The sequence below is a fragment of the Urocitellus parryii genome, chromosome 12, assembly GCF_045843805.1.
Source record: "Urocitellus parryii isolate mUroPar1 chromosome 12, mUroPar1.hap1, whole genome shotgun sequence".
Lineage (NCBI taxonomy): Eukaryota > Metazoa > Chordata > Mammalia > Rodentia > Sciuridae > Urocitellus > Urocitellus parryii.
In genome coordinates this window covers 53,253,903-53,281,393 of record NC_135542.1, presented here as the reverse complement: position 1 = coordinate 53,281,393, position 27,491 = coordinate 53,253,903, and the positions used below count along the sequence as shown (strand labels likewise).

Sequence of the window (27,491 nt, the reverse complement as noted above, 5' to 3'; positions counted from 1 at the left end):
CAGGTGGCGCGTTCCAGGACGTCTAACAATCGCATCCCGAGTGACGTTTGTGGTCACGATTACTAGCAAGCTAACTCTGGGAGAAAGCCTTACAAAGCACTTCAACTGGTTTTGTCTTTTTTAACCCTTCTGTCACCGAACGGGCCAGGCGGAGATTGACCAGCGGTAAACTCTTTACCGTGCTCACTTTCGGTAGAGGAAAACCGTTCCCTTGCGCAAGTAGACACGTTACACTAGCAGTTCTTCCGCCAGGCCCCCGAGGCAACACCTCACGCCCCGCCCACTAACGCCCTGCTCACTAACGCCCCGCCCACTAACGCCCCGCCCACTAGCGCCTCTCTGGAGGCAGGCACAGTACCGCGACCCTTCCCGCGCTGCTGCGGAGTCCTATGGCAAAGCCCCAGTGCGCCGGGCATCAAGGGGCGGGGCCTTGCCCGGCCCTACGTCACTTCTCTGAGACAGCGCCTGCACGGGAAATCATGCTGTGCGCTGTTCGTCGCAGTCAGGGCTTGCTGGAGCTGCTGCGCCTCGGTAGGCTTCTGGAGCTCGGGATCCATTCAACCCTGTGCGGCCTTGGCCGACCGCCTTTGGAAGAAGCGCGGTTACTGTGTCGCGAGTCCTCGCCTAGAGAAGTGCGAGATGGAGACAGAGAGCCAGAGGCGACTCGAAGAAAAGCCCCCGACGCAGACTCGTCTCCACCTCTCCCTCTCCGCGTCCCGGGCACTGGGAACACACGTCTTTCGTCACTGGAGACGCCGCGGGACGAGTCACCCCCTCGAGATCACCAAAGCTCTAGCGGAGAGCGGGCTCAATTTGGTCCCGCATATTCGGAATCCGGGGATCTCCTGCTGACCCCCGTGCCTCAGTCCACTTTTGAGACCACAGAGCTTCACGACTCCTCTTCCTGCTCAACTTCCAGAGAGGGACCCTTTCGGGCCGGGGAGCTGATTTTAGCTACGACTGGGAAAAGAGAAACACAATATAGAAAATTATTTAGGTTGAGCAATGTCGGGCACTTAAATAGTAGCTGGGGGTCAGTTCCGTACAGCGAGATCGTGGGGAAGTTCCCAGGCCAGGTCCTGACGAGTTCCTGTGGTAAGAGTTTCATGCTGATGAGGCCGGCATTGGAAGATTATGTATTAATGATGAAAAGAGGGCCTGCCATCACATATCCAAAGGTAATGAGAGAGGGATTAAGTGGGTATTGGTACCACAGTCCTGATGAATGTACTCAAAACACACCTCAGAACGTTTGAAAATTTTCTTCTCAGATTTTTTTTCAATAAGCCAGATGGATGTAACCAACCTATCTATGATATTGTTTATTAAGAGGAAGCAACCAGATTTTAGTTTGGTAGCTGCAATTTCACTAATCTATAAAATGAAGAGTGTGCCAGCTTACTGTTAGAGTGATGTGGACTCACAGGACACATAATATTTATATTTCTTTCACATTACTATTTATTTATTTTGTTGTAGATGGACACAATACCTCTATTTTTTATTTGTTTATTTTTATGTGGTGCTGAGGATTGAACCCAGTGCTTCACTTGTGCTCAGCAAGTGCTCTATTGCTGAGCCACAACTCCAGCCCCCTTTTTAAGTAATTTTTTTTAACTTTTTAAGTTTGCAGATTCAGTACTTAAGAATGTTGACAATTTTGTAGTACCCTTATAGTGGTATTTTGATTATCAAATTTAATTTAGTAAGGCATGTTACTAGAGGTATACATTTGTACATATATATATATATATATATACACACACATATATATATATATAAAATAGTTTTTGCTTACTAGAGGTATATTTAATAGATACTAGGGCTGGGAGTGTAGCTCAGTGGTGGAGCACTTGTCTAGAAAGTGTGTGGCCCAGAATTCAATCCCCTAGCGCTGCTAAAATAAACAACACAGTAGAGATATATATTACTATGCTTTTCTGTTTAGGAAAAAAATAAAGTTTTATAACAAAATGGCTAACATTAAAAAAATAATAAAAAATTTAAAAAAATGGCTAACATTAAACATAAAATGAATACTTTTTTTTTTCTTTTCTGTTATTACAGTACTAGGGATTGAACCCAGTGGCACTACCAGTGAGCTCCATCCCCAGCCCTTTTTATATTTTATTTTGAGACAGGGTCTCACTTGCTGAGGCTGACCTCAAACTTGTGATCCTCCTCACCTCAGCCTCCAGAGTGGGATTTACAGGAGTGTGCCACTGTGCCCAGCAAAATCAATATTCTTTTTTTTTTTTAAAAAAAATATTTCTTAGTTTTAGGTGGACAAAATATCTTTATTTTACATTTATATGGTGCTGAGGATCAAATCCAGTGCCTCATGCATGCTAGGTGAGCACTCTACCACTGAGTCACAACACAAGCCCCATGAATATTCTTAATAATGAGTTAACTGCCTAGTTCCTTGTTCATCCTTTGCTAGTGATTTATTTCAATCCTCAGTCATGGTCCTTGAGTAGAATGTTACTTTGTAACAGTTCCTCTTTCCAATGGAGGATTCATTCAGCAAGTAATTTGACTACCTTTACATTCCTGGGAGTTACACAGTATTGCACTCAACATAAACTACACTCTGGAGGAAATGACAAACAACAAATAAATGAATGAAAAAGGTCATTTTAGGTAGTGCCAAGTGCCATGAAGACAAACACATGAATCATGAGTAGAAGGGTGTCAGGTGATCAGAGATCTCTGAGTATATTTGATAGGAAACCTAAAAAGGGCTGAGCAAGCCTTGCAAAGGCCTAGGAGCAGAGTGGTCTTTTTTTTTTTTTTAATATTTATTTTTTTAGTTGTAGTTGGACTTAACACTTTATTTACTTTTATGTGGTGCTGAGGATCGAACCCAGGGCCTTGCATGTGCTAGGCGAGCACTCTACCACTGAGCTACAACCCTGACCCCAGAATGTTCTTTAAAAAAAAAAAAAAATATATATATATATATATATATATATATATATATATATATATATATTGTAGTGGGGTACAATACCTTTATTTTATTTATTTATTTTTGTGTGGTGCTGAGGACAGAACCCAGAGTCTTACATGTGCTAGTTGAGTGCTCTACTGCTGAGCCACAACCCCAGCCTCCAGAGTGTTCTTTTGAAGGGAGCAAATAAAAAGAAAGAAAAAAGAAATTCAAGAATCAATTAGCAAATAAGCAATTCAGAATAATACTCAAAGTATAGAAAGCAGAGGAAACTTTGCTTAATGACAAAGAGTAGAGAATAGAAACAGCTTTGAAAAGCATACGTGGAACAGGCTACTCAACAGAGTTCCTATTGTGGTCTGGGTGGGTCAAGTTGTAGACAAAGAGTATTTTATTTCATTTATGGGGGGGGGGCATTGGGAGGTTTTAAATGGAATCCAATCTATATTTTAAAAGTTCTACCCAAGGACTCCATTTTCCCCAGGGTTTTAGGCTAGTGGGGTTGGGTGATCTTGATAGAAACTTGCATTCTCTCTTTCACATCACTAATCTTTTTTTTTTTTTTTTTTTTGGTACTGGGGATTGAAGGATTGAACTCAGGGACACATCCCCCAAATCCTTTTAATTTTGTATTTTTTGAGACAGTCATAAAATTAGATCTTTTCTTCAATTCCCACTTTTAACATTTGTCACAGATAAAAGTCAATGTTCTGCTCTAAGAAGGAATTTAAATACTGTACTTACCAGGTACTGACCCCTCTCTTTATTTCCTAAGTAGTGACTGTGGGAAATTAGGAAGTTCAACCTTGAACTTTGACCTTTACAACTTGAAATGCTTTTTTTTTTTTTTTGTACTAGGGATTGAACCCAGGGGTGCTTAACCACCAAGCTACATCCTCAGCCTCTTTTTTATGTTTTATTTTGAGCCCAGGTCTTGCTAAGTTGCTTAGGGCCTCACCAAATTGATGAGATTGGCTTTGAACTTGCCATCCTCCTGTTGTCTCCCAAGCCACTGGGATTAAAGGCCAGTGCCACCGCACCTAGCACTACATGTCCACATTTGGTCAATATCAAGCACTTTTAGCTTTGGAATAGAAGCATAAAGGGCAACAATCCTCGGATTTTTTTTTTATTTTTTTTTTATACCAGGGATTGAACCCAGGGGCACTTAACCACTGAGCCACATCTCCAGTCGTTTTTAATTTTTCATTTGAGACAGGATCTTGCTGAGTTGCTTAGGGCATCACTAAGTTGCTGAGGCTGTTTTGAACTCCCAATCCTCCTGCCTCAGCCTTCCAAGCCTGCAGGCATGCGCCACTATGCTCAGCTTGATTGTAATTCTTAAAAACAAATGGTTAATAGAGATTGTTGCCATTTTGTCAGTTATAAATCCTTAGGCCTAAATCCTTAGGCCGAGACTTAGATTTATATTATTAAACTAATCAAGAAAGGTTAGAATATCTGTTGAGGAAAAAAAAAAAAAAAACATGTCTCAAAGGGTTGTTTGAAAGCCCAAAGTTTTAAATCCTAAGAAAACTTAGTAGTCAAGTGATATTTCATAACTGTGGAGGACTCTCCCAGGAGCCTCAAGCCCATTTTGAAAGAAGCAGGAAAATGAATGAATGTCAATGCTCCACCTAATTTTGAATTGAAATGACTGTTGTATGTGTAGCCTAGAAAGCTCATCCTATTGAGACCAAATAACCTCAGTGACAAGTAGCAAACGCTAAAATATGCTCAAATTATTTTATAATGTACCACATTTCTGTATGAAAGGACCAAGAAAATAGAAGTACCTTCTCTAGGACTTTTTACTGAAATGACTACTCAAGCTACCTCCCACTATATTAGCTGTTATATTCATATTTATATAAAGTTGTCTTTACCTCTTCCCATCTCTATTCCAAGATGCCTGGATATGTGTTTCTTAAAGACTAAACCTTGAATGACACTTTTTGACTAACACATTTTAAAAATCATGTCTGTTTCATTTGGTCCACAAGCCTTAATCCAAATACATTTTAGCTTTTAATTAGTCAACTATACTTTGTAAAATGTTTACATTTTGGGGGCTGGGGATGTGGCTCAAGCAGTAGCATGCTCGCCTGGCATGCATGCGGCCCGGGTTCGATCCTCAGCACCACATACAAACAAAGATGTTGTGTCCGCCGAAAACTAAAAAATAAATATTAAAAAAAATTATAAAAAAAAATTTACATTTTCCAGTCAAAACCATATTTAATTTATAATTTTGTGACTGGATAGAAGGATACTAGAAACCCCTTTTAGAATTTTCACAAGTAGCTCTTCCCAGAAAAAATAGTAAAAAATTATTAGATATGCTATTTATTATCAACTTAAAGATTTGGCATTGAGGGACATACTGTAATAAATGCTTACTTTTAAGATTCTCTCATTGTAACAATTGTTAGAGTGTAATAGTCAATAACAGGGTCTTTAGAGTTCAATATTGATTTTATTCATGACTTTCCCATTTAATTCCTGGTGTTGTGGCCTTGGGCAAAATATTTAACGTGTGATTTCTCATCTTTATAATGAGAATGATGATACTTTCCTCATAGTCTGATTAAACAACATGAAAACATGTTTCCATCTCCTCCTGAGATGAGCAGACTGTTCCACGTATGCTTTGTTCAAAGCTGTTTCTATTCTCTACTCTTTGTCATTAAGCAAAGTTTCCTCTGCTTTCTCCTCTACATTTATATCGTGCTATATACTTTTAGTATTATTATGTCTATATTTTTAGTATTATTATTTTAGTATTATTTAGTGTCTATACTTTGAGTATTATTCTGAATTGCTTATTTGCTAATTGATTCTTGAATTTTTTTTCTTTCTTTTTATTTGGGGGTGCGTGTGTGGTGTAACTAAAGATTGAACCCAGGGACACTTTACCACTGAGCTGCAAACCCAGTACTTGGGCTGGGGCTGTACTCAGTGGTAGAGTGCCGGCCTTGAACGTGTGAGGCGCTGTGTTCAATCCTTAGTATCATATAAAAATTAAAAAATGAAGATATTGTGTCCAACTACAACTAAAAAATATATTAAAAATAAAAATAGTACTTTTTTTTTTGAGGCAAAGTCTTGCTATTTCTGAGGGTCTTGCAAAGTTGCCCAGGCTGGTCTTGAATTTTCAGTTCTCCTATCTTGGTCACTGGGATCATAGGTATGCACTCCCATGCCTGGCTTGAAATTCCTTATAATGTTAAGCAAAATATAGATTCTTTGTAAGTAGGACTAGAAGTCAATCCTTTTTAAAAAATTTTGCTTCCTTCTCCAACATAGCATAAGAATGAGTGCTTATTATTTTTTATTCGTCACATTCCATATTTCAATCATAGGATATGAATATGATACTATCGATGATGGACATCAGCCCAGGTGATACTGTTTTGGAAGCTGGTTCCGGTTCTGGTGGAATGAGTTTATTTTTATCAAAAGCAGGTAAGAGATTGGGATAAATGAGCTAGACCTAGATAACAAAGCATTCAGTTTGTTCATGATAATATAGAGATAAAGGTATTTGGGAAAATATAGGTGAGTAGGGTAGCACGTACCTTAATTCCAGCTTCTCAGGAAGTTGAGGCATGAGGATGCAGGTTCAAGACCAGTCTGGGCAACTTAGGGAGATCCTGGTAGAGTGCTTGCATAGCATGTTCAACTCTGGGTGCCATCCCCAGTACTGCAAAGAAAGCCAAAAAGATATTTGGGGGAATACATAAATTTGTAATAGCATTCTCCTGAAAACCAAATGGAGGCCACTGTCTTTCTTCGTGTTTTTTTTTTTTTTTTTAATATTTATTTTTTTAGTTTTCTGTGGACACAACATCTTTGTTTGTATGTGGTGCTGAGGATCGAACCCGGGCCGCACGCACACCAGGCGAGCGCACTACCACTTGAGCCACATCCCCAGCCCTTTCTTCATGTTTTGTTCATTTATTCCAGTCACTCTTTTTAACCCTCCATCCATTTCTTTTCTTTTAATCCCTCCAATCTAATGCTGCCCCCCGCATCCAGGTATTGGGGGTAGAATGCACAGGCGTTTTACCACTGAACTACATTTCTGTCCTTTTTTATTTACTTTGAGATTAGAGCTCTCTAAATTGCCCAGGCTGGTGCCTCAAACTTGTGATTCTCCTGAGTCGTTGGGATTAGAGGCATGTGCCACTGTACCTCACTTGCTTCTTCCTTTCTTCCTTCCCTGCCTGCCTTCTTTTTTTCTGTCCTTTTTTCCTTCCTCCTTTTCTTTCATTTAGACATAGGGGTGCTTAGCTAGTGAGCCACATCCCCTTTTTATTTTTTAGGGCATCACTGAGTTACTGAGGCTGGCCTCTAACTTGTGATCAGCTGAGGCAAGAGGATCACAAGAGCTGCTGGGATTATAGGTGTGTGCCATCATTCCCAGCTGCTTCTACAATTTTTTACAGTAAATTTAAAAAAAATTTTTTAGTTGTAGATGGATACAATATATTTATTTTTATTTGGTGCTGAGAATTGAAACCAGTGCCTCACACGTGCAAGGCAGGCCCTTTACCACTGAGTTACAGTCCCAGCCCCATAAAGTAAATTTTTTAATGAAGCAAAAAGTACACAGATTATAAGTTTATACCACATGAACTTTTCCCCCACTACTCAGGATCAAACCCAGGGCCTTGTGCATGCTAGGTAAGTGCTCTGCCACTGAGTTAAATCCTCAACCCCCCATGAACTTGTATACAGTGACCACACTCATGTATTTAGTACCTAGGTTGATGAAGGATATGTTTGTGTATCACAGATGCCTCCTCTTGTCTTCCCTCCTAATTGCCTTAAGATATAGTATTCTCTATAACTGTAGTGTTTACTTATGTTAAACAATTTGAAGATTCATCGGACACATACCAAATTCAAATCCATTTTAAATATATGAAAGGCTCAACCCTCATCAATAATAAAGAAAGGTAAAACTACAGTGATAAACTATTAAATTTTTATATTGACACAGATAAAAAGTTTGATAACTGTTGAAGAGGGTGTATGGAGAAGTAGACACTATTAATACATTGTTGGAAGTATAAATCAACACCACTTTTTTGGAGGACAATTGTTTTTCAAAATAAAAAATTGACATGCCCTTTGGACTACTAATTCTATGTTTAGTACGTTGTCCTATAAAGATAAACTGACATATATTATGAAGACTTAGGCAGAAGAATGTTCATTGCAGTATAATTTGTATTAGCACAAGATGAGAAACAAGCTAAATGTTCATCGAAGATGACTATTAAATAAGTTATGGTATAGACATACACTGTAATGTATTAGCTATTAAAAGTATACCCATAACTGCTGAAATAACATTGGTAAGTAAGAGTAAGGTACAAGACAGTGTATTTTTGTCATGATATATATGAAAAGCAGAGTTACTTGCATGTTGGTATAGGCACCCACTAGTGTGGGAAGTGTAAGTAATGGGTAATATGGCTACCTAAGAAGAGGAAGATGGTGGATCAGGAATGGGAGAAGTACTTTTGTAACCTTGAACTGTTTAGATTTTTTTCACATGTTTAATAATTCCTTTGGAAAATAGATTGACACTTTATACTATGAAATATAAGTTTTTTTTTAACTTAAGTTGGATTACAAGGACAAGTCATAAGTTTTGAAATACGGAAAGACCACCATTATCTAGCCAAGAAGAATTACAAGCACTGGCGTGATTCATGGAAATTAAGTCACATTGAAGAATGGCCAGACAATGTGAATTTTATTCATAAGGATATTTCTGGAGCAACTGAAGATATCAAATCTTTAACATTTGATGCAGTAAGTTTTTTTAAAAGTAGGTCCTATTTGAGTACAAAGAAAACAATTGGATTTCTTGTGTTTGGGCAACAGTCTTTGTTATATTTGCCCTATTTCTATAACTAGAGATGAGTATTTTTCTTTAATACCTTTTAATATCATGGTGGGATTTGGAGCAGAGAAACTGACTCAGGTGCCACAGTTGTCCATGAATGTTGGATAATGACCAGAAGTTAGAAGCAAAAGTTGATCATCATAAATCTCAGCGTTTCCATGATAAAGGAATAATAATTAGGAAGCAGCATTGGGAGCATTTTGAGACCAGTGCCTAACCTCAGTTGTGAGAAGTAGGGAGATAAATAGCCTCCATTTGAGAGGGAATAGGTAAGCAGCATCTTTAGAAGTCAGGATGTACAGGAGTGTTCGTTAAAGATGTGGAGATTAGGGGGATTTATAGCAGTGAGAGGTTAACTTAGGGAGAAGTATAGTAGATAAAAGGACAGATGAAAAGAAAGGATGGTATTTTAAGCAATAACCAAAGATGGTAGAGATGTGGAATGTGTAGGTATTAAGTGACTTAAAAGTTTCAGAATTACATAGTGTTGGAGTTGCCTTGTCCTTGGTGGTGCTACTCAACATTCATAGCCTGGCACTATGGTCTTAGGCCTGGAATAAGGGATCTTCCTTGCTTTCCTTAACTTGTTGCTATAAGGCTAGCTTATTTCAGTGAAAAATGAAGCAAAGTTCAGCCAGGCATGGTGGCGCACACCTGTAATCCCAGTGGCTCAGGAGGCTGAGGCAGGAGGATCGCAAGTTCAAAGCCAGCCTCAGCAATTTAGCGAGGCCCTTGAGTAACTCAGTGAGACCCTGTCTCTAAATAAAATAGGAAAAAGGGGTGGGGATGTGGCTCAATGGTTAGCGCCCCTGAATTCAGTCCCCCTGGAGGTCAATACACCGAGTTATATGCTTAAACTATGCTTTATTGTTCACAAAAGTTTTTTAAAAATCATATGGCATTCTTTAAAACTTTCCAGAGACTGTTCCCTAAGTAAAGCTAAAGCCAGCAAAATTCTATGTAAGCTGTCTCCTCTCTACTTCCACATATCCCTACCATTTTCCCCTTTTCATCTCCACTGTCAGCAACAGTGGCACCTTCAGACTCCCCAAGTAGCCCACTGCCTCAGAACATTTGTATTTGCTATTTTCCTGCCTGCAGCACACTTCCCCCCTAACTTTCCATTGTAAATCATTTTCTTCAGATTTCTTCTTTGATCAGCTCATATATAAAATGGCACCTTTCAATGCCTGTCAGTCTTGGTCCTCTTATTCTGCTCTATGGTTATAGTTCATGTCAATCAACATCCTCGTAACAATGTTAGATTTCCATAAAGAAAATGCTTGACATGTATAAAAACGTGCTTAGTAAATATTTGGTAACTAGGCTGAGGTTGTGGCTCAGCAGTAGAGTGCTTGCCTAGCACGTGTGAGGCCCTGGGTTCAATCCTCAGCCCCACATAAAAATAAATAAATAAAATAAAGGTATTGTGTCCAACTACAACTAAAAAATATTTTTTAAAAAAATTTGGTAAACAGTGAATGATGTCCATTGGTCTAATGTACTGGTGGTGTTTTGATTTGGGGGGGGGTACCAGGGATTGAACTCAGGGGTACTCAACCATTGAGCCACATCCCCAGCCCTATTTTATATGTTTTATTTAGAGACAAGGGTCTCACTGATTTGCTTAGCACTTCGCCATTTCAAGGCTGGCTTTGAACCTCCCCATTCTCCTATCTCTGCTTCCTGAGCCACTGAGATTACAGGCATTTACCACTGCACCCCAATGTTTGTTTGAATTTTTGGAGTACTGGGGATTGAACCCAGGGCCTCATACATACTAATCAAGCACTCTGAGCTACTTAAACACATAAACAATAATATATCATTTAATAAATAGATGTGCCAATAACTCTAAGCTTTCTGGAGTTTTCCAACAATAAATGTTACTTTGACTGGATTTTTGTTTTTTATTAATTTTTAAAGTATATATATTTTATAACTTTATCTACTTATTTATTTTTAATATTTATTTTTTAGATGTAGATGGACAACACAATGCCTTTATTTTTATGTGGTGCTGAGGATCCAACCCGGGTTCCGCCTATGCTAGCTGAGCGCTCCACTGCTGAGCCACAATCCCAGCCCACTTAATTCATTTTTTATGTGGTATTGAGGATCTAACCTAGTGACTCACCTGTGTTAAACAAGCACTCTGCCTCTGAGGCCCAGCCTCAGTCCCTGTTTTTAATTAATTTTTCACTTGAAACTTTCAACCATTCATTTACTCATTGTACTTGTCATCTGTTACAGCCCTGTAATCTACAATTGAATAAAGAAAAAAGCAATAATGGGCACGTTTCTTGCCCTCCAAAATTAATATTCAGAGCTTCTCCTTTAAACATAAAAATTTAAAACATTTTATTTTATTTTATTTTTTTTTTAAAGAGAGAGTGAGAGAGGAGAGAGAGAGAGAGAGAGAGAGAGAGAGAGAGAGACAGAGAGAGAGAGAGAATTTTTAATATTTATTTTTTAGTTCTCGGCGGACACAACATCTTTGTTGGTATGTGGTGCTGAGGATCGAACCCGGGCCGCACGCATGCCAGGCGAGCGCGCTACCGCTTGAGCCACATCCCCAGGCCAAAAACATTTTAAAATAATGTGAATTTTTACTACCAAAACTGAACTAAAGCATTTAAATTTATATTTTAGCAAGAGAGGGCTGGAGTTGTGGCTCAGTGGCAGAGCACTTTTCTCATACATGTGAGGCACCACATAAAAATAAACAACAAAATAAAGATATATTTTTTAAATTACAAGGCCTCAAATATATTTTAACTTTTTATGTTATAACATTATGTCTTACATATGGCAATATTAATACGGGAATTCTTGACCATATTCACGTATACATAAATAGCCAAAGAAAGATTTCTCTTATTAATATTGCCAAGTACAAGGTATACCATTCTGATTTTTATATATAGTCAAATGCTATGAAAAATTGTATAGTGATAAACAACCATTTGGGGAGCAGTAAAATGACAGTTAATATTCTAATAGTACCATATTCGAAGAAATAACTGGGTAATAGCTTTCTAAAAGTGTCATTTCACCACAATTAGGAATAGAAAACCCATGCTTTATTTAAACAATCAGACTGATGCATTTCATTTTTCCCCCTTCCCCACAGGTAGCTTTGGATATGTTAAACCCTCAAGTTGCTTTGCCTGTTTTATATCCAAATCTTAAGCAGGGTGGTGTATGTGCTGTATATCTAACAAAGTGAGTAATAGGGACAATTTTCTTTCTAATGTGATTTTTAAATACACTTTTTATTTTTCCTAAATACTGGATTAAAATGTTCATATTGTAACTGGGTATATACATTCATATTATAACTAAGGCAAAACATGACATATGGTCCAAATTCAGTTATATTGCTATTTAAATCATCCTTTTACATAAATAATAAGATATATGTTTCTTCCAACAATTGGGAAGAAGTTTTCAAATCATAATGTGAACACTAATGTTAAATTAATGTCTATTTTTTATTTAGTATGTGACATTACGTATGTGTCAACTTTCATTTTTAATCCCCTCCACCTTAATTTAATTACATATAGCATTTAAATTTGGGTAATATCACTTAAATTTGGGTAAGATGTACAGTGAACTTAAAATAAATGTAGAGTTATTATTTTGGTAGAAATGTAAAGGTATATTTTTCACTTTTCTAAAAGCATCACACAGGTTATTGAACTTTTAGATGGAATTCGCATCTGTGAACTTGCTCTGTCATGTGAAAAGATAAGCGAAGTCATTGTCAGAGATTGGTTGGTTTGCCTTGCAAAACAGAAAAATGGAATTTTAGTTCAAAAAGTAGAACCTAAAATCAACAAAGATTTACAATTACATACCCAAAAGGAAACTGGAGTTGAAAGTGAGATTTTTCAAGAGAATGACCATGGTGAGCTTCAATTTTACTTTGTGCATCTGTTTGTGATAAATGGAGAATGGATTCTTAAGTGTATTGACCATTATATAATAAAAAATATTCCTAGAATGAATAGGAGAAATAATGACTTTTTGTACTTTTAAAATTCTGGTATCTTTGAAGAATTGGACATTGCATATGATTCATATTTATTGTTTGTCACATGAGCTTGGTTTGTGGAATAATTTAAATATACTAAAGGATGTTTAAAACATAGATCAGTGATTATTATTACTGATGAATTTAATATGACCTGATATGCAGATAGCTATTATTGCAAAAAGCATCTCCCCTAAGATGCTGCTGGAATTCTTCAGAGAATTAAATTTAGCTTCTTGTTGTATTATACACATTATTTAGACCATGAAAAAGTTTTCAGATATCCATTGATTTATGATATGGGCTTATCCTTTTGGTTATAAAACCATATGATAAAGTTATTATATAATCATTGACGAATTGTTTCTGTATAGTTTCTGGCAGAGTAGTTCCAAAACAAATGGCTTAAAAAAAAAAAGTCTGAGGAAAAAACTTCAGTAAAGGGATAGTAATTAATATTTTAACAGTTAATATAAACAAATTATAAAATATTTATGTAGCTTATAGTACATATTTTGTTCTATAACAGAAGGATCACATTCTGATTTTCCATATGGATCATTTCCCTATATTGCCAGACCTATACATTGGCAAGCTGGTCATACAGGTGAGTAATGTTTTCAGGCCATATTAAATTATTTCTTATTTTAATTAATGTAATATGATGACCTTATATTTTTTTCTTCTCTTAAATTAGCTTTTCTTGTCAAGTTGAGGAAGTTCAAACCACAACTTAACTGAGTATCCCAAATGATGGCAACCTATTTGAAGATGGAAAAATATCAAACTAGAACTTTAAGCTATAAATCACTACTTTCATAGATTAGTATTTTTAGCTGTTACTATGATTTGTATAACTTTTACATATAACTTTGAAAAATAACAAAAGCTAAAAAAAGATGTGAAACTTTGCAAAACTGCTTAAATGTCCCATTTTGACATATGTCTTGCATTTAGTTTTTGTAGCTAATGATTCCAAGTTGCTTTAGATGAGCCATCTCATTCTTCACTTCCTGTAAACCACTCCATGGATTTGTCTGTCTTCATGAAATTAGTGTTCTTTCCTTTCTTTGATTGATGGTCTTTGGCTACTGAAATAAAATGCATTTTAAGATAAATTTGATGTATCCATATATTTTAAATATGTAATTTAATTGCTTGTTATCTTAGAAACAATGAGAAATCCTGGCTATAGTAAATAGTAGGGGGCATTCGAGGCATCATGGTACATGCCTGTAGTCCCAGTGACTCAGGAGGCTAAGGCAGAAGGATTGCATATTTGAAGGCAGCCTCAGCAACTTAGCAAGACCCTGTCAAAATAAAAAATAAAAAGACTTGGGATGTGTACTAAAGCACCCCTGGGTTCAATTATCAGTAACACTTCCCCCTATAGTAGGGGATAAACTGATAAGAATGATATAATCACCTTAAAAATTCTAATAAAGACGTGATTTTTTTTTTTTTTGGTTATGGGTGTTGGCCAGTCGTCCCAAAGTCTTGCATATGCTAAGCAAGTGCTCTACCACTGAACTATATCCCTAAGATATAACAATTCTTAAATCTTTTTTTTTTAATTTTTTAATTTTAGGTGGACACAATGTCTTTATTTTATTTCCATGTGGTGCTGAGGATCAAACCCAGTGCTTCATGCATGCTAGGTGAGCACTCTACCACTGAGCCACAATCCCATCCCCTCTTAAATCTTTTTTATCCCTCTCAGTATCTTTTGAATTGGCTTGAAAGAACATCGAAAATCACTGTATGTAACGTTTGGAGAAATACACTTTAGAAATATGAATTGATTAGGAATGAATGGGGCTTATTATTCATAAGTATCAGTTATTTTGTGTTTACTATCTACCATACATTGTTTAAAGAACTACATATATTAATTTCAAACTTGCAACTCATCTTTAAAGTTATCCATATTTTATGGATAAGATTAAGAGACTGAGTTGTTGTCTTGAAATAGGATTGCCTGGGCAGATAAATGCTATTATTCCTGGATTTGTCCCATAGGTTATAACTATTTTTTTAAAAAGATTATATGTGATTATATATATTAGTGTATATGTGTGTGTGTGTGTAAAAAAATTTTTATAACAGTTTATAGAATGTGGAGAATTTTAACCTAAAAACCTGCTTTACAGGGTTTATGGTCCATAATAGAGCCAGATAATAAACAACTACACAAATATAAAAATAAAACTATAATAAATGTTCCATAGAAATGGAGGGTACTATGAATAGACATAATAGGGGCAGCACTTGAACTGAGACCTGAATGGTAAATAATTATTGACTAGGCAGGGAAAATGAGAAAAGGGCCAGTGATGCTAGAGGTGAGTGAAAAAGACTAAAAGGTACATAGGGATCAGATCATGTAGGATCTTCTGGCATTTTGAAGAATTTGTCTATCCTAAGAAAAAATGGAGTACCATTGAAAGATTGAATTAAGTAAAGTATAATAGGCTTAGAGTTGTGTTTTGGAAAAAAAAAAATCACTCTAGTTACATCTGAGAACTGATTGCACCTAGAGGAGAGTATTCTTTTGATGTTATATTTCTGCATAACTATAGTTTCAAATGCCCATTATGTGTCAGGTTCTAATTGTCTACTTGTAGAGGGGCAGGATTAAGAGCAAAGGAATGTGCTGTCCTTTAATTCTGTTTTATGTAGGACACTAACTTCTCTTCAGTACAATGTGTTCAGTAGATATGGAATTGAACAAGACCTCTCTTATGTGGTTTCCATTCTAAATATGAGTCGAAGACCAAGCAAGTAAGAATTCATTTATAAAATTAATCAAGTCCCAGTTTAAGCCTTTTCTTCAGTCCACTGAGAATGTTGACAAACTGGTTTATAATACAGATGTTTTGTAATGTTAATTTTCTATGTCCAAGCCTGACTCTGAGATATCATACTGTAAACTCTTAGAGATCTGGGATGACTTAAAACTGTCCTCCCATTGCTTTTCAGGTCTTGCTCCACCTTTCCCAGACAGAAGTTGGTAAATAAGTTTGATGGCTTTAAGCCTACTGGATCATATAGTTTCATCTGTTGTCTTGGTTGTTCTAAGGGGAAGATTTAGGTATATAATTCTTGAATTGTAGAAGGCTTTGATTTTGAACCTTATATTTCAGAGATAGCAGGAATTTCTGAATGTTTCATGGTTATATAAAAGGAGATACTAGAAGAAAGTTAAGTCAGGTCAGTGTCCTGCACCAGTAATCTCAGCTACTGGGTGCGGGAGGCGGGTGTAGAAAGTTTGGGACCAGCCTGCACACAATTTACTAAGACACTCTCAAAAGTATATATGTATATATTGTACTAGGGATTTAAACCAGGGGGCACTTTACCACTAAGTTTCTTCCTTAGTCCTTTTTTTAAGCTGTATTTATTTTTATGTGGTGCTGAGGATCAAACCCAGTGTCTCGTGTGCTAGGCAAATGCTCTACCACTGAGCTACAACCCCAGCCCTACCTTTTTTTTATTTTTAATTTTTTTGGGTTTCTACAAGTGGCTGGTGCTGGCTTTGAATTTGTGATCCTTCTGCCTCAACCTTGAGAGTAGCTGGGATTACAGGTGTGCACTGCTGTGCCTGCCTCAAAAGAAGATTTTTATAAAGAGATAGGGATGTAGCTCCATTGGTAGAGTGCTTGACTACCATGCTCAAGGCCTTAGGTTTGGTCCCCAGGGCAAGACACACACACACAAAAATGTTAAACTGTCTTTGGTGTCTGAGTATTTAAAGGGAGAAAAAAGCCTGTTAAGTCAATGATTTCATAGTAATACATAAAGTTTTGTTTTATTTTTAGTGATACTAGGAATTAAGCCCAGAAACATTCTGCCTGTGAGCTATGTCCCCAGCCCCTTTATTTTTTTAGTTTGAGATACGGTCTCACTAAGTTGCCCAGGCTGGCCTCACAACTTGTAATCTTCTGCTTCTGCCTCCTAAATAGCTGGGATTTAGAGGTGTGTACCACCATGTCCAGCTACATCATTAATTTATATACGCTGATTATGTCTTCATTAAGTGTAAGGATTTTCAACCTGTATGACTATAACAAGGGTAATGACAAAATAAATAGGAAAGCACAAAATAGTATGTATTTTTGAGAAAAATTATTTGAGTATAATTATCAGTTGGACTGTTCTCTGCCTGCTTTGCACCAGTACTAAGGCTTGGTATAATTTTATCCCTGGGCTTCATTCTAAAATCTGAGGGGTCCTCAGATAATACATAATAATGCATCCCATGTTTCACTTGGACCAGCTTAGGTGTCATGTAGCTTACCATAGCATAAAGAGAAACAATAATAGTTTGGTTAGTATAAAAAAGTGCTGTGGGGACTGAGGATGTAGCTCCATGGTAGAGCATTAGCCTGTGTAAGGCTCTGGGTTCAATCTCCCATAGCAAAAAAAAAAAAAAAAAAAAAAGTGTGTATTTAGATACAACTGGGTTCTAATCTTGGTTTCTGTTGGTATTGTTTTACCTGGTAATGGTGTGACTTTTTTGGTGCTTATTTTTTCATCAGTAAAAAGAATAATGTAATACCATTTCAGGATTTCTTGGGGGATTGGTTTTAAATGAGATTGGTGATTGTGTTGTATGTAAATCATAAAGAAGATCTCATCTATCTTCCTTCCCAAAAGTGAAATGTTTTGACAGTTTCATTTTACCTTTCAAGTGAAAAACATTTCTAAGTATCACAGGCAATTCAAATTTGTTTTTTTGAATTTTTCTGGGGGAGTGGGATTCTGGAGATTGAACCTAGGAATGCTTTACCTCTGGGCTATATCCCCAGTCCTATTTAGTTTCTGAGATGGTTTCAGATGATTTGAGTCTGGCCTCAAACTTGTGATCCTCCTGCCTCAGCCTCCTGAGTCACTGAGATTACGAGCATGAGCCATCATGCCTGGCTCTTTTGGAACATTTTTAAGGAAAAAAAATTAAAGATAGAAAAACATGTTTTCACCCGAAAATTGAGGCGTTGCTTTCTTTTGTTTGAAGGAAACTCGGAAGCATTGATAACTACCTATGCTAAGGTTTAGCATACAAACCTGGAACAGAGCATCAGCTCTTTGTATCCCTCTGGGTGAATGGCTGGATTGAGTTTTCTGCAACTATAACCAACATGATTGATTCCAACATTATATAGACTGTAGGAAAAAATTTTTACACTGTTGGAAATCAGCATCTACTTAGGCATGTGTTTCTTTCCCTAAACTCTTAACTTTCTCCCCAGTTAGCTCACTCTTGTTAAGTTATTGGAGGAAAATGTAGATTTTGACTGGTCAAATGTATGTGAGATCAATAATTTTTCTTTGTCAAGGTTCCAATTAACCTTGAATAAACACTCAGAATAAACCAGTGGTAGAACAAGATGAAAACACATTTCCTTCTACAACTTCCCTAATACCCCTCTTTTGTCCACAGTCCCTCAAACACCTGTTTTTATCAAAGCATACTGACTGGCAGAGCCCCTTAACTCCCTGTGTGCGCTCCAATTTCCTGTTGAGATGACAAGTTTTGGAATGTAGTATATACTACTGTTGATATCTACAGGGACTAGTCTGAATAAAATATACTGTTTCTGTTCCTCTTTCTGTAAAACCTGTTCAAAATTGTTGAGTGAAGTCATTCCATTCAATCATTCATGAAGGACTCAATTCTCAATGCTTTCTCCACTTCCTTAGCAGTCTGCTAAAGGCTTATTTACAGTTTATTTTTATGCTGAAGGCAGAATTTTATTAAAGGGGCAGCACAGCATAATAGTTAGGAATTCTGGCTCTAGTCTTGAGCCAGAAACTGGAGTTCACTAACTTGGGCAAATTATTTATCTTCTCTAAGCCTCAATTTCCTTATCTGCCAAGTAGAGAGAACAGTATTTACCATATGGTTGTCTGTGAATATTAAATGATATTATGAATATAAAATGATTACTCTCGGCACCTGGGACATTTTAAAAATTCAGTTCGTCTTACCTATTATGAATACCAAAGAAAGACCATGGTAGACCCTATTTACTTTCAAATATGAGTAAAACAACAAAAATTATGCTTGAGGTGTTATACTGTCAGTCAAGTTTGTTGAATGATTACTATGGCCAGGGAACTCTGGGACACAACCTCTACTTTCTAGTGTCTAGAGTCTAGTTTCTCCTTTAGTAAAGCTGGGATAAAAATAGGTAAAATTCTGAAGTAATCCAGGTCAGTTAATTTCTTATGATAGAGTTAAACAGAATTATAAGAAACCTGTCAATCCTATCTTCAGATGGGTGAAAATCTGGAAGAAACAGCCAGATGCACACTTGTAATCCCAGCAACTCAGGGGACTCAATCAGGAGGATCACACGTTGAAAGCCCGCTTCAGGGACTTGTCAGTACTGTCTCAATAAAATAAAAAGGGCTGGGGGTGTGCTCAGTGGTAGAGGGCCTTTGGTTCAATCACCAGTACCCTGCGAGCGCGCGCGCACACACACACACACAAAAAAAAAAAAAAAGAAGAAAAAAAAATCTGGAGGAAAGCTTTTATAAGTAATGAAGATTCATATTTTAGAATATTTTTTCTAGTACTATTTCCAATTAGAAATGCCAGAGAAATACTATATGTATAAAAATAACTTGAAAAATATAGTGTGGTTATATTCCCAGTTAATATAATTACTTTCTAATTAATATAAGATACCATTGTTCAAAGCACTTAAATCTCATCAAAAATGAAATATGCACATAAATTAGGGCACTTGTTCCATGTCAGGATTAAAAATAAGACTTTCAGAGACTACATGATGACATAGGAAGATGCTTTATGATAAATGAAAAAAAAGTTGGCTTAGATATGGTATACTTCTAATTTTGTTAGAAATGAAAAAGTATATAGAAGGAAGCCAATAGTTAGATGGTAATATTAAAAGTAAATTTATTTTTATCTTGAAATCCTTTTTGAATAAACATTTCAAAGAAATGGTTCAGGCTGTAATACTTAATGCTTATAGTGCATTAGTTCTCAATTTAACATATGTCATTAAAAATCCTTTTAGTTATGTAGACTACCATAAAACATAAGGACACAAGACAAAAGTAGTAACTGAAAAGGGGAAAACTTTCAAACTAATTTAATTATTTGTAATATATAAATAATCATATATCCCTACCTGTAAGGACTGACTAGAACTCAATAAATAACATGCATAAATCTATTTCTGTCTTATCACTAAATCATACCTTGAGAATAGCTATAAGCATGAGAAGGAGCACCTATTATGTCCTTTGATAATGAGTTGTGTGATTCCCGAGAGTGTTTTTCCATCAGCTCTCCTGTGTCACTGGATGAAGATGATGATGAAGACAATCCCAGTCTAACATATCTTCCTTTTTTACCACAGAGTGAACAATCTACTGGTGTGGCACTAGGTCCCCGGGGCAGTTGAACTTCATCTCTGTCGTAGTTTCTTACAGCTCCACTGTGGTGCACAGAGCGTTCTCGTTGCCAGATATAATGAGTTGGTGCAATGGCCATAACCTGTAATGGAAAGCTTACTTTTAGAATTTAATAAGATTTTTAAATTTATTAAAATAAAGTATACAAAAATTTAACTGAAGAACAGCCACTTCTGCCAGGTGTGTTGGTACATGCCTATAATTCCACCAACTTGAGAGCCTGAGGCAGGAGGGACCATAAATTCATGGCCAGCCTCAGTAACTTGGTAAGACCCTGTCTCAAAATTGAAAAAATAAAAATTAAGGCTTGCAATGTATTGCAGTGTTAAAAGCACCTCTGAGTACAATCTAAAACAAAACCAAAAAAAAAAAAAAAAAAAAGAACCTCAGCCATTTCTGAGATAAAAATCTAAGTTACCAGCCAGGTGCTGGGTGCACACCTGTAATCCCAGCAGTTCCGGAAGCTGAGACTGAAGAATCAAGAGTTTAGAGCCAGCCTCAGCAAAAAGTGAGGCATTAAGCAACTTAGTGAGACCCTGTCTCTAAATAAAACAAAAAAATAGGGCTGGGGATATGGCTCAGTGTTCAGGTACCCTTGAGTTCACTCCCTGGTACCAAAAAAAAAAAAAAAAAAAAAAAAAAATCTAAAATCTAAGTTACCAATTTTAAAACGGCAACAAAATATCTTCAGATACTGACATAGTATTTAAATAATGTCAAACAAGAAACAGAATTGAAACAAACTTCCAGGTTGTTAGGGTGTTTGTTTTCAAAAATTTGAATGTTTTAAGTTTAGGAAAGATAATATAGTTAGCCCAAAACAAAACATGATTCTTAACTTTGGAATGTGCTGGGTTAAAAAAAAATTAAGGTTCTCAAATGTGTATATGTTAGACTAGTCTAAAATTTGTAATTAGGAAAGGATATGGTGAATAACAACAAAAGTAAATTATCTCTTTGTTCCTCAGTTTCTTATCTGTAATATGAGAATAAGAGGGCCATTATGAGCAATAGATGAGATTACCTATAAAGTATTTAAGAGTCCTTCACTATCAAACTTTGTTCTATAAGGCTTATTAAACAAAACATGGACTTTACAGTCAGGGTAGACTTTAAGTTTCTTATCCTGGCTCTGCCACTTCTAGCTGTGTGATACTGACCTAGTTATTTAACCTTTATGAGCCCCAATTTCTTCTCTAAAATGAGGATGGTATCTATCCCATGGGTTGTTCTGAGATTGGATGAGATAGGTGTGTAAACTCCTTACCACATAGTAGACATCTGGCAAATGATAGCCATTTACTGGCAGATGATAGCCATTTAAAAAGTCAACCAGGGAACCTCATGAAATCTACAACATATCAATAACCAATGTTTCGACCAGTGATTATCAAATTGTTTGGAGAGCCCTAAGGTTTCAGAGGTATTTTAGGGATACCAGGAGGGACAAGGGAAGACAACAGGCAAATCAACTCAATTTTGGGGATTGTGTGTATAATTTTTGTTTGGAAAGAAAGGGTTTTGCTGTTAAAAGTAAAAACCTTTAAGAAAAAACAAATTTAGAATAGTTTCTTCAAAAAATTGCGTTACTATAACTCCCCAAGATAATGACATAAAGAATACTGTGCTAATAGTATGCTTTTTTAGTGCTGGGGAACCAACTCAGGGCCTCAAGAATGTACAACTACTCTATCACTGAGCTACCATTCCAGCCTTCTATTATTTTTTTAAATTTCTTTTATTTTTACAGTTATAGATGGACAGCATACCTTTGTTTTATTTCTTTATTTTTATGTGGTGCTGAGGATCCGAACCCAGTGCCTCAAATGTGCTAGGCAAGCGCTTCACCACTGAGCTACAGCCCCAGACCCTAGTTTCCTGTTATTTTTAAAATATATTTTAGAATTGAATTCACTTTATAACTCACTTCTTAAATCCTTCAAAAAAAGTTTTCAACATGTAAAAAGTTATATTATTTTAAAAAGTAGAAGCAAATGAAGATATTTTGTATATAACATTTCTGTAACAATGTAAAACTAGGTTTAAATCTAAAGTGAGGAAGTAAGAATATTAGAATTTCTTATTTTTTGCATTTTAATTACTTTTCCCTCAATACTTCTGTATCTCTATTTCACACATCTGGACTGTCCTTTCCCTTAGTCTTAGTTACTTCTCCCTGAAGACCCAGTACAAGGTCTACATAACTAAAAGGAATACATAACAAGGTCTACATATCTAAAAGGATTAAAAATCCTTTTAGATATGTAGACTACCATAAAACATAATGTGTATATGTAACTTCTGGGCTGGGGCTGAGGCTCAGTGGTAGCGCACGTGCCTGGTATGTGTGAGGCACTGGGTTAGATTCTTAGTACCAAAAAAATAAAGATCTATCAGCAACTAAAAAATATTAAAAATAAATAAATAAATAAACTTCAGCTTTCAAGTTTTCTTGTCATAATATTAATGCTACTTTAGGGATTTTAGCATGTAAGTATCTAGTTCTCAAATGATAGAGAAAAATAAGCTCACTGACATTACACACCTTAAACAACGTTGAGTTTTGTAGTAGTCCTACAACAAAGCTTGGTGAGAAGAGTGAAGGGAAACTGATAGCAATTTCCATTACTAAATGGAAAGTTTGGTAAACTTATTTTTGCAATAAATGACATATCATAGTATCTTTCCATGCCAACTCAGTTAAAAAATACATAGCCACACTTACTTTCTAACATGTCTACATATTTATATTTACACACATATACTTACTTGAATAACAACAGTGAATTAAAAATAAAATTACTAGGGTCAAGATAATAGAGTTAGTCCAAAACAAAACATAATTCTTTTTTTAAATATTTGTTAGTTTTAGTTGAACACAATACTTTTATATCACTTATTTATTTTTATGTGGTGCTGAGGATCAAACTCAGGGTCTCGCACGTGAAAGACGAGTGCTCTACCACTGAGCCACAACCCCAGCCCCCAAAACATAATTCTTAACTTTGGAAAAAATCACATAACTTTCTGGGTTATAGGGTTATCTTTTGAAGATGTGCAGTTTTCAAATGCTAGGAAAATGACTTCTCTAAGGCATTGGTGGCAGTTGACTTTAAGAAACATTTTTCTCCTTTTTTCATTTAACTTACACTTCTGTCATTTTTAGTGATTTGGGTTTTTTTCTTGTTGTTGTGTCTTTTGCTGGTGTTTCTAAAATTTAATACTGTTTTTACAGGCTCTCTGTTTTTCCCTTTTTACTTCTCTGATCTCAAGAGGTAGTATAAGTATTAAAAGTACTGACTCTGGAGTTAAGACTGTTTAATTTGAATACTGGTGTGCTTCTTTACTAATTATGTGCCCTTGGAGAATTCACTCTGCCTTAGCTTTTTTTTTTCTTTTTAAATATTTTTTAGATGTAAATGGACAAAATACATTTATTTATTTATCTTTATTTGGTGCTGAGGATCAAACCCAGGGCCTCACATCTACCACTGAGCCACAACCCCAGTCCCGGGCTTAGCTTTCTTATCTGGAATTAACTAGTTAGCTCTAAGAATGGCTGTGGGAAATAATACACATGCAGTACATATGGCAGCACATGGCAGATCCTCAAAGTGTTAAATTAACTATTATGATTTATTTATTTTTATTTTTGTTTAGGTACTAGGGATTGAACTCAGAGGGAAGTTTTCAACTGAGCCACATCCCCAGCTCTACTTTGTATTTTATTCAGAGACAGGGTCTCACTGAGTTGCTTAGCGCCTCACTTTTGCTGAGGCTGGCTTTGAACTTGCAATCCTCCTGCCAAGCCATTGGGATTACAGGTGTGACACTGCATCCGGCTAACTACTTTAAACAACACTTACATGTAATGACTTATCTTACCATACCATTGACCATCTAATTGTCCAGTTATCACCTTAAAATGTCTAAATAGCAGATTCCTTATCTTCCCGATTGCTTCAGTTCACTTCACTATTTCCCTCATGGAATGCATCACTCTTCTTGCATAGATTCACTCCTCCTATAAAGATGTGAAACTAACAGCTCCTTCTCTCACGTGCCCTATATTCAACTAGTCACCAAGTAATGACAATTATAATTCTGTAACATTTCTAACATTGATTTCATTTTCTTAAGTACTGCTATCTAGTTCACATCCTTGCTTCATGCTATCTACTACACTATTCTGTTCTGTTCTAAAAACACTGTTTACAGGGCTGGGGATATAGCTCAGTTGGTAGAGTGCTTGCCTCGCATGCATAAGACCCTGGGTTCAATCCCCAGCACCACACACACAAAAAAAGCTTTTGGGGCTGGGATTGTGGCTCAGTGGTAGAGTGCTCCCCTAGTATGGGTGGGACTCTGTTCAATCCTCAGCACCACATAAAAATAAAGGCATTGTATTGTGTCCGTCTACACCTAAAAAATAAATATTTAAAAAAATAAAAATAAAATGAAAACACTGTTTACTTCACTGCTTTCTGAATTCTTAATCTGGAGTCAAGTAGACACTAACAGAACTTGGCTATAATGATATTGTGGCATCCAGACTATGGAACATAAGTGGAATCCAGGAAAACTTCCTCTCAATTTGCTGTCTTCCATGATGCATGAAAGAGGTTGGAATTAGAATATTCCTCTCTCATTGTATAGGCATCCTCCCTAATCTGTAAATCAGTCTAGAAATTAACACATCACCAAGGTAAACAAATTCCACCTCAAAGAATATGATATTCTTATTTTTCGTAAGAAAATAAGTTCAGAGTAAATAGGGAAATAGTCATTGTTCTGGAGAAGATTTACATATATTTTTCAGATTTGTGGTAGCTGACAAAAAGAAAAAAAAAAAACCAACTCATTAAACTGGGACTCAAAAAGGAAAATGGGGCTAAAAGGGGAAAGCAAGCATACCAGTAATAAAATATAGCACAGTTGGGGGGAGAGGGAGAGAGAGACAAATTATAAAAGTCATTATCTTTTGACAGTGGAATATAATGGAAAGTGCTGAATGTAAGTATAGTTATCTCTGTCACTAACTTTAGGGCTATGGACAAGTCACAACATAAACAAGTTTTTTTCATCTCTGAAATGAAAAGACTACTATCTTAATCCCCAAAATAAAATATAAATGCATTTTTCTAAACTAACTAATATTAGAGGTTTATACATAGGCTAGATGTCTTAGAGCAAACAGAACACTGGACAATCATTAAACATGAAGTCAAGTTCTGGCTCTGCTACTTATTTGTATGATCTTGAGTAAATCCTAATCTTCTTGGTATTCAGTTTCATTAGCTATAAAATTAGAGTGCCACCACCCTCACAGGAATTTTTGTGAGAATAAGAAAATAATTTATATGAAAATATTTATAACTTTACAGTTGCACTAGGCAACTGTAAAGTATTATTATTATTATTATTATTATTTTTTTTTGGTATCAGGGATTGAATTCATGGGTACTTAACCACTGAGCCACCTCCCCTAGGCCTATTTTGTATTTTATTTAGAGACAGGGTCTCACTGAGTTGCTTAGCACCTCAGTGTTGCTGAGACTGGCTTTGAACTTGTGATCCTCCTGCCTCAGCCACCAGAGCCACTGAGATTACAGGTGTGTACCACTGGACCCTGCTTAAAGTATTATTATTTTAAGTCAGTTTGTAGCCATCTCAATTTGAGTTCATTTTAGGATATAGGACTAAAGAAATATTTTGATAAGCAATATGCTAGATCCAAATGCATAGAATGCTAATGATGTAATTGTTTATAACAACCCTCTCCACAACAATGAACTTCATGTGTTACTCATAAACTAACTGTTGAATGAATACTTAAAAAGAGAACAGGATAAAGTTTACTAGATAGTTGCCTTTTCTTTTTTCTTAAATTTAATTTTCAGATAGGGTCTCACTGAGTTGCCCAGGCTGACTTCAAACTTGTGATCCTCCTGCCTCAGCCTCCCCAGTAACTGGAACTGCAAGCACATGCCACCATGCTTGGCTGGTAGTTGACTTCTCTATACCCCAATGACTCAAATGTACCTGTTTGAAACAGCCAAAAATAGGTTATTTAACTGCCCTGGAGTAAGGGGCATGCAAAGTGAGCTCAGTGAAAAATTATAATTTATTGGGTTTTTAAAATGCTTTTCTACTTCATGAATAAAAAGGTGAAAAAAAGGATTGGAAGCCTTAAATTCCATGCATTCTACCAGCAAATATTTACTATCTATTTGTATATGTGTGTGTGTGTGTGTGTGTGTGTGTGTGTGTGTGTGTGTGTGTTTATCTTTTTGTTTCTACCTTAGTGAATGTGAATTGATAATTATACATTGTGGTTTTGATTCCCTGATAGTTAATGACTTTGAGCACCTTTCCATGTGTTTTTTGCCATTTGTATATCTTATTTGGAAAAGTGTCTATTCAGCTCCTTTGTCTATTTTTTAAAAATATTTATGTTTTAGAAGTAGTTGAACACAATATTTTTATTTTATTTATTTATATATGGTGCTGAGGATCGAACCCTTGTCTTCGCACTCTGAGCCACAACCCCAGCCCCTCCTTTGTTTTTTAACTGGGTTCTCTTTTATTATTGAGTCCCAAGAGATCTTTATATATTCTAGATACAATTCCCTTATCAAATAAATGATTTGCAAGAAAAATTTCTCCCATTCCCAATTTGTGGATTGTCTCTTCACTTGGTATCTTTGTATTATTTTTTTCCCTTTTTATTGGTTCTTTTTAGTTATACATAATATTAGAATTCATTTTGACATAGCCATTAAAGTATGGAATATAATTTCCTTAACTTAGTCACTTGATATCTTTTAAAGGACAAAAATTGTAACTTTTTTTTTGAGGGGGGTCTGAGGATTGAACTCAGGGGCACTCAACTACTGAGTCACAATCCCAGTCATGTTTTGTATTTGATTTAAAGACAGGGTTTCACTGAGTTGATTAGCACCTCACTGTTGCTGAAGTTGGCTTTGAACTTGCAATCCTCCTGTCTCAGCCTCCTGAGCTGCTGGGATTACAGGCGTGTGCAACTGTGCCTGGCTGAAAGTTTTTAATTTTGATGACATCTACTTTATCCATATTTTCTTTTGTTGCTTGTATTTTTGGTCTCATATCTAAGA

General features: G+C 36.2%; 2 protein-coding genes across 2 annotated transcripts in view; one reads left to right on the top strand and one right to left on the bottom strand.

Annotated features, from left to right (window-relative positions):
- Nucleotides 1-467: 467 nt before the first annotated feature.
- Trmt61b (tRNA methyltransferase 61B) lies at nt 468-13,697 on the top strand. The gene is made up of 7 exons (XM_026411762.2): nt 468-1,178; nt 6,316-6,418; nt 8,589-8,779; nt 12,007-12,098; nt 12,560-12,786; nt 13,442-13,519; nt 13,610-13,697. The coding sequence occupies exons 1-7, from the start codon at nt 480-482 to the stop codon at nt 13,651-13,653; spliced, it is 1,434 nt and encodes a 477-aa protein (XP_026267547.2). The 5' UTR covers nt 468-479; the 3' UTR covers nt 13,654-13,697.
- A 209-nt stretch (nt 13,698-13,906) lies between these two features.
- Nucleotides 13,907-27,491, bottom strand: part of Spdya (speedy/RINGO cell cycle regulator family member A) — a 35,310-nt gene continuing 21,725 nt past the window's right edge. The window contains exons 6-7 of the mRNA XM_026411873.2: nt 20,143-20,440; nt 13,907-14,003 (exon numbers count right to left, since the gene is read on the bottom strand). Of these exons, the coding sequence (XP_026267658.1) occupies nt 13,912-14,003; nt 20,143-20,440 (390 nt within the window). The 3' untranslated portion in view covers nt 13,907-13,911. The remainder of the gene's footprint in view (nt 14,004-20,142; nt 20,441-27,491) is intronic.

Bases quoted from the DNA above. Each gene is read 5' to 3' on its own strand.
- Trmt61b (XM_026411762.2), top strand. From the start codon at position 480: ATGCTGTGCGCTGTTCGTCGCAGTCAGGGCTTGCTGGAGCTGCTGCGC. The intron at 6,419-8,588 runs GTAAGAGATTGG...TTTTAACTTAAG, and splicing joins TTTATTTTTATCAAAAGCAG to TTGGATTACAAGGACAAGTC. The intron at 12,099-12,559 runs GTGAGTAATAGG...CTTTTCTAAAAG, and splicing joins TGTGCTGTATATCTAACAAA to CATCACACAGGTTATTGAAC.